Here is a 16,112-nt window from a genome sequence, read left to right on the forward strand (position 1 = left end):
TGAATTAGAAGGAGTTTAACGTTAGAAACATTGTAGAATTTAAACAATATGATGTCTTTTGGCATGCGCCTCAACCAAACGCATACACCAGAATTGCTCAACGATAGATTACAATGTGAGGTCATTCAGCTCTTTATTTCTTTACCTTACCTTATTGTAATTTAATGTTAGGTGGGCATCCTATATAAGCCCCCTGGGGTTTCTTTTGTCCCACCCATGCATTTATGTATGTCTATGTGCATCTTTTTTGTTATTTTAATCTTGTTTATCTTGCACAAAGTAATAAAACTAAACTAAACTCATTCACAATTATTTCCCGGCTTGTAAATAAATACAAAAGACATATAAAAACAGAGCGCATTAGAACAACATGACTAGGGGTATGGGAATAGGCAAGAAACAAAGTGAGGAAAGAACAGTGTACAGATAAGAGCAACAAATACATATTCTTGTATGAACGATGGCGACAAAGCCAAAGCCACGAGCCATCTCGGGCACAGAGGTCGGCCGATAGTACATCGTGAGCTGGCCAAGATGTTTTTAATTTGACGTGAGACAAGATCAAACGAATGATATCGGAGACGAAGGCAGGCAAGGTGCTGTCAACAAGATAAATCACAGTTTTGCGCTGCCCGCTGCACTTTATACACACACACACACACACACACACACACACACACACACACACACACACACACACACACACACACACACACACACACACACACACACACACACACACACACACACACACACACACGAAAAAGCACCACTACATCCACCAAGATGAGGAACACACTCACAAAAATGGAGGTTTCCGTGTTCTTTTTTTTTTTCTATGCTTTTTTTCTTGCTACCCACTTCTGCGCACAGGGTGGTGTGAAAGGCGGAACAGCAGGATGGGTCATTAGGATACCAGGGCCATCATTTGCATATGCCTCCACGCCTCCACACGACCTTTGGGGGGCAGTGATGCTCTGGTGGTGCTTCTGTAAAGGAGCCAGTTCCACCAGCAGGGTTCATACATCAAAGCCTACATAATGTCACAGGCGAATGTACAGTACAGTGCAGCACTGGCCCTTGGGCTCCGGTTCGTCTTATAAAGTTTCAAAGACATTCATCAGCGGAATAAAAGCAGAATGAACACAAAGCCCTCGGAGCCATTGGGAACCTGCTAATCAGCTCTAATGACCAAATAAGGACAGAGGGAAGGCCGGAAGAAAGGGATGGAATTGAAAGAAAGGAGGGGAACAATAGGATGATTGGGAACAAAAAAGGAAGACGTGAGGAGGAGGGAGGAGAAGAAAGTCAAGCTGAGCAACGGCGATGGGCAGCGGAGGTGTTATTGTACAGGTACGGGGGCTGTTAATAGTCCCTAATAGCCCCGCTCCGCGGTGTGCCTTTGATCCAGGCGCGGGTCTTTGATCGGTGCTCTCACCCCAATCATCGCCTCCACAATGGCTTCCCTAAACCTACTCGGAAAATAAGAGGCCGCTCCAACGGCACGTTTTTCTTTATTTCCCCTTTTACCGCAGTCCCACATCAACCGCTCTCCCCCAGACCAATGGCGGCTGAAATTAAACCCTTGAAAAACACAAAGAATAAAGACAGCTCCCATCCCTTTTCACACTATTTTTTTGCCAGCTCCACAGTTAGGTGACAGGAATAGGAAGCCTGTGATTGGCTGTCTCCTGGGAGCCCAGAGCCCACTCTTCTGCGCTTTCCTGCTTGTGTCCCTTGTTTCCTCTGGGGATGTGCATCTTAACCAATGTCCCCGTGACGTACGGTATATATTTAGGATCCGTTCGGCTCCTGCGGTATGTGTGTGTTTGTGTGTGCGTTTCAGGAAAAGGAATCACTTGAAGTGCTTACCTTAGATGTCCTACAGCTTTGGTGCGGACCAGCGAGAGGATGATGTAGTCATTCTGCTGACCCTGGAATCTGTCCACCGTTGTCACCTACACAGGCACATGCAGATGGATGAATATCCCTTATTTAACACACACAGGCACGCACACACGCACAGGTGCATGAGCACACACACGCACACACAGACACAAGCACCCAGAGGGACATACAGACAAGCAAACAGAGGCACACACACACACACACATACACACACACACGCATACAGACAAGCACACATACTGTATATGTTTTTGTCAGACAATGTTATTGTTGCCATCACTTCATACATTGCATTGAGTCAATCTGTTACATTTAATAATACACTCATATCTGACAAAGTCTGAGATTTGCGTGTGTTGCACTGAAGCTTTCGGTTGTCCCTGTTCTCACTAGAGCAGACATTTTAAAGGGGACTTGAAAAAAAATCTATAATAAAAGCGAACTAAACTGATCAAACAGCAAGCGGCTAAAAGCCTTGGATCCCTATCCCTGCAATGGAAACAGCTTTGTATGCATCTTTAATGTGGTGATCTGCTCAAACGCTACACCTCTTAAAAAGCACTGCCTCATTGTGCTTTGGTATGAATTTGTAAGAGGGTGAGTGAGTGCAGCAATATTCACATCTTGTGGAAAGTTGGGCAAATACAATAAATGTTTCAGCTGAACAGGTTGTCCTGTTTGGACCCAATGTGAAGAAACCCTCTGTGTTTGTGGTACGCAGCATTGCCCAGGTACCATGTTACAAAACACCACAGCAACACACAGCCGTGGCACATAAATCACCCCACGGTCATGGCCATGTTCCACTGGTCTAACGCAGCAGTGGACACTCATTGGCATACTGCTCCCAGCTGTGGAGGACAGGGCTGGAGAGCTGCAGCATGCACGCTTTGCATGCGAGAGGTAGCGAGGGAATGGAAGAGAGATTGAAAACGGAGACAAAAGATAGAGCTAGAAAAGTGAAGAGGGAGTGGGATAGAGATTGGAAGAGTGTGATGGGTGGTTATGCGCAAGTACAACCATATTTATTTTGGACCCCCTGTTGCCATGTAGAACAGGTGCAGCACCGGCGGCAACAGTATGTTGGTTTTGCAGTAGCGTGAGGCGGACGTCTCTCTGCACAAGAATCAAGCAGCAGCACCCCCACACTCAGCATCTGACCTTAAAATTAGCCCCCCACCCCCCATCTCTGGTAATGCATGCATGGACATTGCGGAGGGATTCAACCAGATGGTGCTGGTTTAGTTTGGAAGAACACAATGATTTCAGCTACTGGGTATACACTGTACAGCAGAAAGACAGTCAGAGAGAGACAAAGATAGAGAACACAGACAGACAGACGGCAGACAGCTAGAAGGAGTCAGAGAGAAAACAGTTGGGGAGTTGGGGGGGGGGGGGAAGAGAGAGAGAGAGAGAGAGAGAGAGACAGAGACAGAGACAGAGACAGAGAGAGAGAGAGAGAGAGAGAGAGAGAGAGAGAGAGAGAGAGAGAGAGAGAGAGAGAGAGCGTGCAGAGACGACGAGGGGCCCAGATCGAGGGGCCCTCAGGGCATAGCGTTTTGCATGGTGTTTAGTTATTTATGTGAAATCTTCCTGGGAGTGAATTGCAGAGGTCATGTCCCAGCAGAAGCAGATGCATGTCTATGGATACAAGATCACCATTTTTAATAAAAAGGCACACACAGAACTTGAATTGTATACATGTAGGTAATCCCAAAAAAATGCTCTCATTAAAGCCTGTGCTAGGCTAATAGATGCATTCTACCTTTTTCCACTTTGACCTTTTCTTCTACAAAGGCCTTATTCACCTGGAGCCATCTTGGTTCCATCTGGATCCTAGACGCTAGCTGGGTGGGGGGAACTGAATGTGTTAGCTCCCCCCATCTAGCTAGCATTTAGAACCAAGATGGCCGCAAGGTGAAAAGGGTCAGTTGCCACTTGGACAATAACGTTTCCTTTGTCAGTAAAGGACCTTGTGATAGAATATTCCACACCTTTCGCTCTTTGTTTCATTCCCAGATCTCAATCCCTTGGTCTGGTTTAGCTTGAACAACGGCTATTACAAGTAAGGAAGGAGAGGACTCAAATGATCTATGTCCTTGTTCCTAAAAGACTGTACAAAAGGACATATATGCGATTCAATATCATTACTTTCCACCTTGTTATCTTTTGAAGGGTTGAGGAAGCATGTGGCCTGCTGTGCTGAAACGAGGCATCTAAAGGACCAGTGAACTTGTCTGACAGCGAGAGCTGTCAAGTGTATGTGTGTGCCCAGGGTTCCTGTCATCTCAGCTGGGGTGTTGTTCCCCTGCTACCACTGCTAGTCTGGACTCAAGGAGCGTGACACGTTGTCCTTTGTGTGTGACAGATGCTTGGAGAAGGATGATGAGGCAGGTGTCTGCATGGATTTCCCCCATTGATCCATCACCCCACTCTTTCTTGCACTGGGCTTACTATTTAGCACTATTTAGTAATCAAGCTTTGATCCAAAGCGACTTACAGCGAACATTACTGAGCAGGGAAGGGGTTTAGCCATCAGACTCAATGAGGCCTGTAGGAACGCTGCTGAGATTGGGGTTTCCAACCCAGTACCTTCTGGCTGGGAGTCAGACGTCACTGCCGCCACCATACATCTTCACGCTAACGCTGCCTGACTCAGTTCTTATGCTGAAATAAGAAGTCATTAATTTTATCACTCTCACTTCCGATTCTATCAGTCAAAGTAATTAACCCACGCGCCTCCCGACGGTCTCCCAACGGAGACTTGATTAACAGGGCGCTCGGCTTCCGAGTTTGAGCCATAAGGTTAACCATCTCTCTGACCCGTTCTCCCTGGTTCTGGAGGGCTCTTAGAGGGAGTTCTCCCCAGCTGCCCCCTGATCCTACCAGTGGGAGGGGAGCACACTTCAACCATGCAACATGTCTGTTGCGTGTTGCTTGAGGTCGAATCTGTCCATAAGTCTGTATCTGTGTTTTTCCGTTGGCTGCGCTGCATACTGTCTGATTGACACATTTTGGAAGATGTTTGCCATGATGAAAACAATGACATAAAATATCAGAAATGTTCAAGTTCAAGTTCAAGTTTTTTTATTTATCAAGTACTCATAAATCATAATTTATCAGTATTGAAAATTGTTGTGCTCAAATGTCTGTTCAACTTAAAGAATAAATAAAATACTGGAGTTAAGGATGGAGAAAAAGGGTAGAATAAAAAATAATAATGTTCAAGGACAGTTCAGCATCCTGATGGCATGAGGGTAAAAACTATCCCTGTATCTGCTGGTACGAGTCCTTATGCTCTTGTAGCGTCTTCCAGAAGGCAGGAGGGAGAAAAGACTGTGGCTGGGATGACTAGGGTCAGAAATGATCCGCTTGGCCTTTCTCCTGCAGCGCTGGCTGTAAAGGTCCTGGATGGATGGTAACACAGTCCTTGTAATACGTTGTGCAGATTTGACCACTCTTTGTAAAGATTTCCTGTCCTGGGCATTGCTGTTACCATACCATGTTGTAATGCCACCGGTAAGAATGCTTTCTATGGTACATCTGTAAAACAATATGGTGTGACCAGCTCAGATCATCACTGATGTTAATTCCAAGGAATCTGAAACAGTTGACTCTCTCCACTGCTGTGCTCCCGATGTAAACGGGTGAGTGTTCTCCTCCCTGCAGCCGCCTGTAGTCCACTATCAGCTCCTTGGTTTTGGTGGCATTGAGCAGCAGGCTATTATCCTGACACCAAGATGTCATAATAGCCACCTCTTCTCTGTAGGCAGACTCATCACCGTTCTTGATGCAGCCGATTATGGTGGTGTCATCAGCAAACTTGATGATGGTGTTGGAACTGTTAGTGGCTGTACAGTCAGATGTGAACAGTGAGTACAGCAGGGGGCTCAGCACACATCCCTGTGGAGCACCAGTGCTGAGTGTTAGACTGGAAGAGATGATGTTACCTAGCCGTACCGCCTGGGGCCTGTCTGTTAGGAAGTTTAGTATCCAGCTGCACATGGAGGGACTGATGTTCAGGTCTTGCAATTTCATAATGAGCCTAGATGGTATTATGGTGTTGAAGGCGGAGCTAAAGTCAATGAAAAGCATCCGTACGTACGTGTTGTTCTGATCCAGGTGAGAGAGAGCAGTATTCAAGGCCAAAGCTACAGCATCATCTGTAGACCTGTTAGGCCTATATGCAAACTGGAGAGGGTCTAATCTAGTAGACAGACAGGATGTAATATGATCTTTGACTAACCGCTCAAAGCACTTCATCACAACAGAGGTGAGCGCAACTGGGCGGTAATCATTAAGGCCGCTCGCTGATGGTTTCTTAGGGACTGGAATAATGGTGGCCCTCTTGAAGCTTGTGGGGACAACAGACTGGAACAGGGAGAGGTTGAAGATGTCAGTGAACACCTCTGCCAGTTCAGCCGAGCACAGGCCTTGAGAACACGGCCCGGGATGTTGTCAGGTCCTGGAGCTTTATGTGCATTCACTCTTCTGAAAGATTTGCACACATCGGTCACAGATACCTGAAAAGGGCAGCAGTCTTGTTCTAGCAGAACCTCTGATCTGATGGGAGTCTCAAACCGGGCATAGAAGATGTTTAGTTCTTCTGCAAGAGAAACAGAGACCTCTGCTTTTTGGCTCTTTCCTTTATAATCTGTGATGGTCCTTAACCCACTCCACATATCTCTGGTGTTAGATCCTGTGTAATATGACTCCACTTTCTCTCTGTACTGTCTCTTGGCCAACTTGATGGATTTCCTGAGTTCATATCTGGCTATTTTGTTATTTATTATTCTATTAAATGTGACCACTGTAGGTCAATTGAACCAAAGGTATTTCAATGGAATATGTAATACTCCACACACACACTTCCAGCTCATTGCGTCTCACACACCATATGTATACACAAGAGTGTGGCACTGGAGGAGGAGCATACCAGAGGATCAGAGGTTTGACGGTAAATGCGGGGAGACTGCAGACACTGAGGTCTGTAGTGTGTTTGTGTGTGTTGTTTAATTCTCCCGCTACACTTGCATGTCTGAAAGCTTCCCACGGCACAGGGGGGAGTTAGCAGCATAGCTCCTTGACAGGATGCAAAACATGCACAACTCTCATGAGGTGTTAGGAATGTGTGTATGTGGTGTAGTTTCATGCATTCTTCAAACACATACATGATAAAATTGTGTATTATGTTGTTTGTTTGTGTAGCTCTTTGAGTGATGTGCTTGTGTGTGGGTATTTGTTTTTGTCTTCCAGTGATGTCCTATTAAAATATGTTATTAAAATGACACAGAGGGTGTGTTTTTTAATTAATGAGGCAACCAGGACATAGTTATGAATATGACCCACATAACCACATGTTAACTACCAGCAATTCAACCATAAGAAATAGAAAACGTTCACGTTTCTCTCTCCATTTCATTCTTATTTCCTTACAAAACACTCGACTCAGCCACTCCCAACTCTCGGCTTTACTCCGACGCCTGCTTACCTTGTTGGGCTGCCCGAAGAAGGGGTTCCCGGCGCAGCGCTGGTTGATGACGTCCCTGATCAGGTGCTTCTGCCCGTTGTAGGTAGTGAGCACGCTGATGCGGTCGGCGGGGTAGCCCAGCAGGCGCATGTACATGAAGAGAGCCACCGTGTACTCTGCCTCCGCCAGGTTCTGTATGCCGGGAGACAAGTGAAGACGTTGAGGACGATGTGTGGGTACAGTAGGTGGTGACAGGTCAGTAGGAGAGATTGGGAGCAGTGTTTCTTCGTTGAGATGGTGCTGTGGGTCAGGTGCGCTGCTTTTTAATCTGGGACAGTCTGGATCTAGATTGGAATTAGTTACCAAGTTATATTGGTATTTCCGGACATACATAAAATGATCAAATTAGAATGGTGCCTTTTTGGATAGATACAAAGGCCCTGTCCAACGGACGGCAAATGGTACTTTTCAAATGTCCTTTGTGAGATGTCTGCATAGCTTTTCTAAATGTGGAAGGGATTTTGTCTATATTGTAGTATTGAAGTAATTAAATGATAGGGAACCACATTTGGAGCTAAGAACTCTTTTACATTTTATGGGAACTTAAAGGGTTTGTACAAAAAAAGTTATACATAAATAAAGCCAATTTCTGGTCATGCTTTGAGAGAAATACTGCGGGGAAAGTGTGGGTAATAAGCCCCTTTGTTGGTTCTTGTGTGGACGTAATACCTATACAGTATTATCCTAAGCCTGTTGGACCCTGCCTGAACCTCAGGGTGGCTACAGCATCCATTCAAATGCACTGGTAGGGTTGGGCCACCACTGCTTGGTTTGAAAGCGTTTAAACACACACAGAAAATATAACCCAAAACATATAAAACCCAGTCACGTTCGCCAGCTGCACACCAAGGCCAGCTGCGCACCAAGTCCTGTTTTCCCTGCTGGCGTCCTACTCCCCTCCCCCCCCCCCCCAATGGCCCCGTCTAATTTTCACCTTTCAACAGGCTAAACCTAGACCTAACACATTGACTTACTCTCTCAACCAAGCCTGTGCCCCCTTAGTCAAAGGCTTGACTTCTTATCATGATAATGGTTTAATTAAACAATGGAAACTCCCTTATTTTTGTTGTACAGCTGAGATAGAGTTTCTCATTTTTATGTAAGAAGAATGACGTAAAGGCCAATTGAAAAGCTGGTTAAGCGTTAACACTTTTCCAGTGATTCTTATAAAGGAAGGATTTGCAATGAGCTGGTTTTAAAACAGTGACAAACGATTAGGTCTTGCAAACCGTTTCATCACTTAATTCTTCGGCAGTATTTTATCCCTATAATTTATGCATCAATGATCAGAAATTATCTTGTGACGGATTTCAACTGAATCAAAGCAACAGGGGTGCCAAATCTCATTACATCATTATTTTTTTACTGTATTTATGATTTCAAAAGGGTTGATTAAAATCACGATTTAATCTCATGTTCGGTGAATCATCCTTCAGAAACATCCTGTCATCTATACTTGATAACATTAAAGCGAGGGTAGGCAATTTTGATACCCCAGCCGGCGTGATCTAGATATTAAACTGGAAAAAGGAGGATCCTAACTCAACCCCTCCTCTCCCACCAGGTCAACATAGCAGAGCTAGAATTTGACCTCTACCCCCTCAATCTATTTTTCCTAAAAAAAACAACAACATTATGCATTATTCACATAGTTTCAATTAAGGCCCACGCCACAGCTTCTCATCTGGGCTTTTAGAATAATTCATGGGCCGTGGTCAACAAACCCAGAGCCAGCCACATCAGAGGACACATCAAAACCACACTCGCCTTTGTTCCTATGCCCCTCAATTACCTGGTGCAAACCCCCCCACAAAAAAAACCCTAATCATAGCAATGATTACCAGCGCCGATTTCTGGACCTCAATAAAAAAGAGAAGCTGTTGTGACTGCCTCTGGGTAAGATAAAAAAAAAAACACAACAAAACGCCTCCATTTCTGTCCGTCCCGCGACTCTGTTTAACATGGATGCGATCAATGCCCCGGCAAACCCGGGAGAACTCTGGTAACCATGACAACCGACAGATCAGGCCCAGGCTCGGCGCCTGCTCCTGTGGATGCTGCTAAGACTCAATGACCCAGGGCTACGTGTCGCGGTCTGCGGGGACAGAGAGTGTCAAAGAAGAGCGAGCGAGAGGAAAACCGAGGCTGACAAAGAGCAAAAGTGTGTATGGAGAGAGAGAGAGAGAGAGAGAGAGAGAGAGAGAGAGAGAGAGAGAGAGAGAGAGAGAGAGAGAGAGAGAGAGCGTGAGTGCGAGAGATGGTAGAGAGAGACACAACAGGAACCAGACTGGGCTCTGGGGGTATCTCTTTCCATACTTACACCACTTACTCTCTGAGTAAAGTTAAGGCTTTGCAAAATGGAGGATAGAAGAGGCAAGGGGTGAAATTACATTTTTGTCCGTGGCGTGGTTTAATAACGTAGATGAATAAACAAATCGTTGTATTTGTTTTCAATGAGAAGACGTGGCCTAAAGGAACATGATTCCTTAAGCACCATTCAGTGAGGGGCTTAGATTGTGCGGTTAACAGTGGAGAGGGAGAAGGGGTGTAAAATTAGTTCTGGCAAATGAGCCATAGATGGCCGCTGGTTGACTCCTGTTGCTAGTGGCCAATGAAGTGTCTTGGGATGTTCTTGGGCTAATAGCACTAGCCAAGGTGTGTGTGTATATATGTGTGTGGGGTGGGTGTCGTGTGTATATTGTTCTGTGAATGGGGGGTAATGTGTATGCATGGAGAGGTCATGGCAGTATTTGTACAGCTGTGACAGAATTCACTGCCGGCGATTACATCGGCAGTGTCCAATTTACCTCCCTGGATTCCTTCAAAAGTGTGTGTGTTGGTGTTTGACCAAGTGTGTGTGCATGTGTGTTGGCTTTTGTATCTGTGTGTTTTTAGATAAGTGTATGTATGTGTTGTGTGTTTGAATAAGCCTACGTGTGTGTACTGTTGGGGAACATTTCAATGATGCCGGTCCCTTGGGGAACTGAAAATGGCAACAGGCAAATGGAGAGTGGTTAATGTGATCCTGTTCCTCGACACACACACACACAAATTTGAGAACAACATCAAGTCACTGGGGAATGAGAGATCCCTATGCTAGTGTTGAAGCTGTTCTGTGATGTATTGTAAGCAGAACTTCAGCTTAAACATGGCCACTTGCCATTACTGCATTGGTTTTCCTACCCATTTCTTCACAATATTGTATCTATTGTATTTTACCAATTGATTGATTGTACATCAATGCATAGCTCACTCATCCTTCCATCAATGTGGTGTAAATCCTTTCTGTGAGAATCAGAAAATGCCCAAAAAACAGTTTGGAGTTTAAAATCAAGCATAGTAGAAGTTACATCATCAGAGGACAAACCCGGTGAACTTAGCATCAGCAGCAATCAATGGGCGCCACACTACCAGAGATAAGTACATATCACATGCTGCAGCCTTTTGAAAAATTAATGAGGACTTTTATTACAACCTAAAGAGAGGAGAGAGAGAAAGAGAGAGTGGTTGTTTCATGCTGCAGTGGAGTACAGAGTGAGTTTGAACGTATACTGGACCTTTGAATGCATTGAAAAAACATGTGCCGTTGTATGCCTGATATATTGTTGATATAACGTGTGTGTGTGCACATATGTGCATGTGCGTGTGTGTGCATGTGCGTGTGTGTTTTAGAAATAGCACTGTGCGCACATGATATGTGTGTGTGCACATCTGTGCATCCACATTAAAGACCCGTGTTACTGACCTGATAAAAGTAGGGGTTGGGCTCAGACTCTCCCACTCCATTGAAGTCCTCCACGTTGACCAGCTGGAAGTCGTAGGTGAGGCCCGGGTTGGGCACCTGGAACTGGGGTAGCTGCTGGACATGGGGCAGGTTCCCCAGCTGCTTGTAGCGCCAGTTGTACAACTTACACAGGCTGTGAGGACATAGGGTGGGGGGGAACATTAACATTCCACCAGACTGACGAAAAAGCAGCCTTCTTTAGAGGATGTACAACAGTAAGTAGGTGCCATTTTCTAGGGTTCACACAAACAAATTCTTCACTGTCTAATTTTAACTTAATCGAACATGAAAATATGTCCATTAAAGTCACTGTGTGTAATAATAAAGCCCCACATACGTATATATTTATTTTATTGTTATATTTATTTTTGATCCCCTAAATGAGCCACTTTATTGTACTTTATTTTACGGCTTGGTGGCAAGGGTATGATTTTATATCATAGTGTAATAAGAGGCCTTGAGAGTTAATGGTACATATCGCTGTTACACCAACCCCCCCAGGGTTGGCAGACATCATTTACAGATAATAGTCTCCAGTTCACGGTCTGACTCTTAAAGACCAAGTCATGTTTATCTAATTAATGTTGTGCCAGTCTTATTGCGGTTACTTATTAAGAACAGTTTGCTTCTAGAACTGTTTCGATGTGGCAGCTTTAAAAAATATCTTTTCAAGGTTCCTTTGAACAATTATTTCAGTATCACAACATAATTATTCATGGGATTCTATCCAAAAACACTTGCAGTGTATTCAGACATCGGAGCAAGTAGCGATAAGGGTATCTTGCTCAAGGAAAACATTTGGGTGACGACCCAGTATATTTTGGCTGGAGGCCAGCACAACCTAGCCACTTACCCATCCTCCGCCCCCCAGGGACACTACCCTCCATGTCCTACAACCAATCATTGAGAATCAATAATGACCATTAGCCCTGACGGCGTTGAAGAATCAATCACGATATGACCGACCTGGCGCGAGCACGGCCCTGGGCGTCCAGGTCCACGGTGGGCACCCCCAGGCGGACGAAGCGGGTGAAGAGGGACTGCTCCATGTTGGAGTACTTCTGGAAGGCCATGTTCTTGATGACGGGGGGCAGCTGGTGGTGGTCCCCGATCATGATCCACCGCTTCAGCCGGCTGTAGCCGTCCGCTGGGTTCTACGAGAAGTCGAGTTGTACAGTGAATCTAGATGTATGGTCTTATCCAGTGCGAAAACAGGAAGGCCCTCAATGATTGCATTGCTACTCATCAAAAGCAGTAAATTGATAGAAAGTACTTTTTATTTTTTCAGATGTCTTTATAATGAGTTTGTTCCATGGAATAAGATACAAAAACAGGCTTCACTGTAAGCCTCTAATGAACAATCTGCTTCTGGACAAATTGAGCACATCTGTGGGAAATTAATGATCTCTTTACCTGTCGATTCCAAACCCGTCTCTGGAGGGAGAATACGTTATAAACTAGACACCTCATTTTTTGGGATTGTTAATAAGGCAGTGGTGAGAGGTTTGGGGGGGAAGATGGACACAGAAGGCAAAGAGACAGGTCTCCATTTCTGTGACATATTCCGTGCCTTGCTATGTGACACCTCAGCAGAGTCATGGGGTATTTTAGTGCTCCTTCATGACTTGCTGAATAATTAAATCATCACATTTCCAATTTAACAGGAACTAACCATTAATGAGGGGGGGACGGGATGGCGGGAGGAGAGGATGACACATTATGCATCTCGGATCACTCTTCCCACTTCTTCAGATGAGCGTCTTCATCCCTTTGGCTCCCCATCTCAAATATTTTCTGACTAAGGTTGACCTATTTGGGCAGCTGGTGGTGGCGAGCATTTCAACTGACACGAGATGCCAGCTATCACGTCACAGCTGCACCACCTGTTTAACTCACTCCGCTGTTTTGATTGTCAACCGTGCCGCGAGCATCTGGTTGGTTACTTGTGCATGGTTCCAAAGAAACAAGCAGCCACAGAGCTACGCATGGGTATAATTAAGAGGAATTATCAATCTTTCAAGATTGGGGTGAATTAGTGTATTAAGACAATGGTTCAGTTCACAAAATTTACCAAAACTGTAATTTTTTCTTCTGCTGCCATTTAAAAAAGTATATTGCAGAGGACGGTGGTGTTGAGTCTTACTTTTACTTCAGTCATTCATTTACAGTTTAATGTGTGTAGGCATGTGTATATGTGTATGTGTCCCAGCTAGCTCTGTTTCAACTGTCCTACCTTGATAGTGTTTAGATAAAACAATTACATTTTTCAATTTTCCATTTGAGCTAATGTGAACCAATGTTTTTCCAGGCAACTGCACATTGTCCACTTATTTAGTTCCACACAGACAGGCCAACATGTGACTACTGCAGTGCTGTTGGTAATTTAACGAAAGGGTTAATTGAAGTGTGACCCCAGACGCACACCACACACACAAACCTTAATAAGCCCTGTACTGGTTTTAATCACCGATAAGAGCTTACAGAGAGGGTCTAAAATGTGATGCAACAGAAGGAGGACGAGAAGGAATAAGTGCTTTGTAGCATGGCATCGTCACGCGGGGGTTGGCGGGCATAGGGAGAGGAGGGAGAGAAGAGGACAAGATGGAATGGGAGGAGGGAGGAAAGAGAAGGAGGGGAGCAGAGAAAGGAGGGGAGGAGGAGAGAGGCAGAGGAGGGTAGGATTGAGGGAGGAGGCGATGGAGGGAGGGAGAGGAAGGGAGGTACCCGTGGAGGTCCTTGGACTGGCTAGTGTGCTTAATACCCTCGTCGGTAAACATGCATTTGGACTCTCACACAATTAAGGGCCCAGCGCCAAAGACAGGCCCCATTACTCGGCTCAAGCATCATTAATCAGAACATCATCTGCAGAGAGAGCGAGCAGGGTGGCAGAGATGCCCTCACGCTGAGTGGGGGAGGAGGGAGCTAGGAAGTGATATCAGGACGCCAATACATTTAGCGCACTTAATTGTGAGGAAACAACCTGAGTGTATGTCTAAGAGGGGGACTAAGACAGTTTATCATTAGGATTTTTAAGTGCTTAAGCTTGCATGTTGTCATTTTCTATACATCATAGTGGCCTCAAATCTTAATTACCTGTAGGAGGAGAGGGATGAAGGTCTCGATCTCCAGAATCTGAGCCGATTCTTCCATCAGGATGTTGTCGTACTGAAGGGGTCAAAAACATAGGATCAACTTAAAAAAACTGAACAGAATTTAACGTTTAAACATAAGTAATTCAGTCTTAAGTGGTTTGGAATTAGTGGTTGTCCGTGGGTTGCGGGAGCCTACCTTGAAGCCCAGCTCCACCAAGTCATGGCGCTTGAGGGCAGCGTGCGTGCAGGTCATGGCGATGATTTTGGCCTCCTTCACCAGCAGATACTTGGAGCGGTCCAACCCACTCCTGAGCAGTTCAAAGGCCCTGAACTCCTGCAGGAGGTAAAGGAAGAAATGGAAGGGTGGAGGAGCTATAAGTAAGAAGCAATAATCGATAAGAAGGATTTCTATTATCTACAGCGATTTCTGAATCTCTCCTGCTACTCGCAGTGACAACGTTTTGGTCCTGTAACACCTGAATTTCCCGCCTGGCATTTAAAGTGTTATCAGCACTGGAAATAAATGTGTTTGCTACCTAACACATCTTAGATGGAGCGTCAATGGGCTTGATACGAAAGGTATGTGATTTACAACCCAGCTGCAAAGTAGCCGACAAATCTTCCTCTGGAAAAAAAAATTCCGCTAATGGGGTCAGAAATTTGCCCCACGCTCAATCCTCTTACAAAAAGTGACATGGTTTCTGTTTGGCTCCCACTGGCGTATGAGGTAGGGGTTTAGAGAACGTTAATTGCATTTACAGTTCCATTCCTCCAACCATTTGTAGCTGATTATGTTTGACACCCTGTGAAAGTGATGTATAGCGTCATTATCTGAGGAAAAGTAAAGTAATACTACCAGATCGTCATAGAAGAGAGGTTCACCTCAGTATTTGGATTAAAACACAACCCATACATCAATGTCCACTACTGTTCCCAAACGAAACACTGTTAATACATACATGGAAGCGGCTCTATTTCAATTACCAATGTAATAATGACAATGTTTTCACCCAATCGTGAAAAAAAACAAAAGCCCATCAGATCCTTCCATGACCTGTATGCTTGGAAAGACAGCACTTTGATAGAGCGCTCTCTTTTCCAGGCCTGAAGGCTGGAACCTTAAGGAGTGAGAATGATTCAGGCCTTCCAGCATGCAGCAGACTTTGTGAACAACGTGCAACATGTGTAAACATGTGCAGAGCATGTTTGAAGGATGCATCTTGCATGGGTCAGAAAAGCTATATATAGCAACAAGGGGTTGGCAAAGCATGAAGACATGAACAAAGCAAAGTATGTGTATGCATGGGTGCAGGGATGGCGGTAGCTGTCTGTCTTGGCAGATGCAACTGGAAAACACTCTGAATAATACACTCCGCAAGCCCAGTTATTTGAGGGGTGGCCGGGGGGTGGGGGGGTCCTATGTCCCAAACCCCCCCATCCCAATCATGAACACAATCTCTCCACCTAATGGGACTCCACGCACCTCACTCTTCCCTTTCCCATATCCTTGGCGGCTGCCGGGGGTGGGAGGTTGGGAGGAGAAAGGGAGGAGTACCGGGTGTGGGTTACCGTTCGATACGAGCCCTGAACGCACTTCAAGGCGGATCCTCTTACCAGGCATGTTGGGGTCGGGTGAGCTGGGGGGAAGGCTGTTTACTCTGCTATTAAACCCATCCAGCCACACTAAAAAGGATGCCTGATGACTTTAAAAGGGAGCTTGCTGATATCATAGCAGCATGAAACTCATGCTGTGATTAGGGAATGGATTAGGGAATATATATATATAAAAGAGAGAGAG

General features: G+C 45.3%; 1 protein-coding gene across 1 annotated transcript in view; it reads right to left on the reverse strand.

The window, feature by feature from the left end:
* The window catches only part of aqr (aquarius intron-binding spliceosomal factor), a 54,524-nt gene that overhangs the window by 5,368 nt on the left and 33,044 nt on the right, over positions 1–16,112 (reverse strand). Inside the window, exons 28-33 of the mRNA XM_084481615.1 lie at positions 14,511–14,648; positions 14,316–14,387; positions 12,189–12,376; positions 11,184–11,355; positions 7,400–7,570; positions 1,873–1,958 (exon numbers count right to left, since the gene is read on the reverse strand). Of these exons, the coding sequence (XP_084337741.1) occupies positions 1,873–1,958; positions 7,400–7,570; positions 11,184–11,355; positions 12,189–12,376; positions 14,316–14,387; positions 14,511–14,648 (827 nt within the window). The remainder of the gene's footprint in view (positions 1–1,872; positions 1,959–7,399; positions 7,571–11,183; positions 11,356–12,188; positions 12,377–14,315; positions 14,388–14,510; positions 14,649–16,112) is intronic.

The sequence above is a fragment of the Micromesistius poutassou genome (genome assembly GCF_964030765.1).
Source record: "Micromesistius poutassou genome assembly, chromosome: 17".
NCBI lineage: Eukaryota > Metazoa > Chordata > Actinopteri > Gadiformes > Gadidae > Micromesistius > Micromesistius poutassou.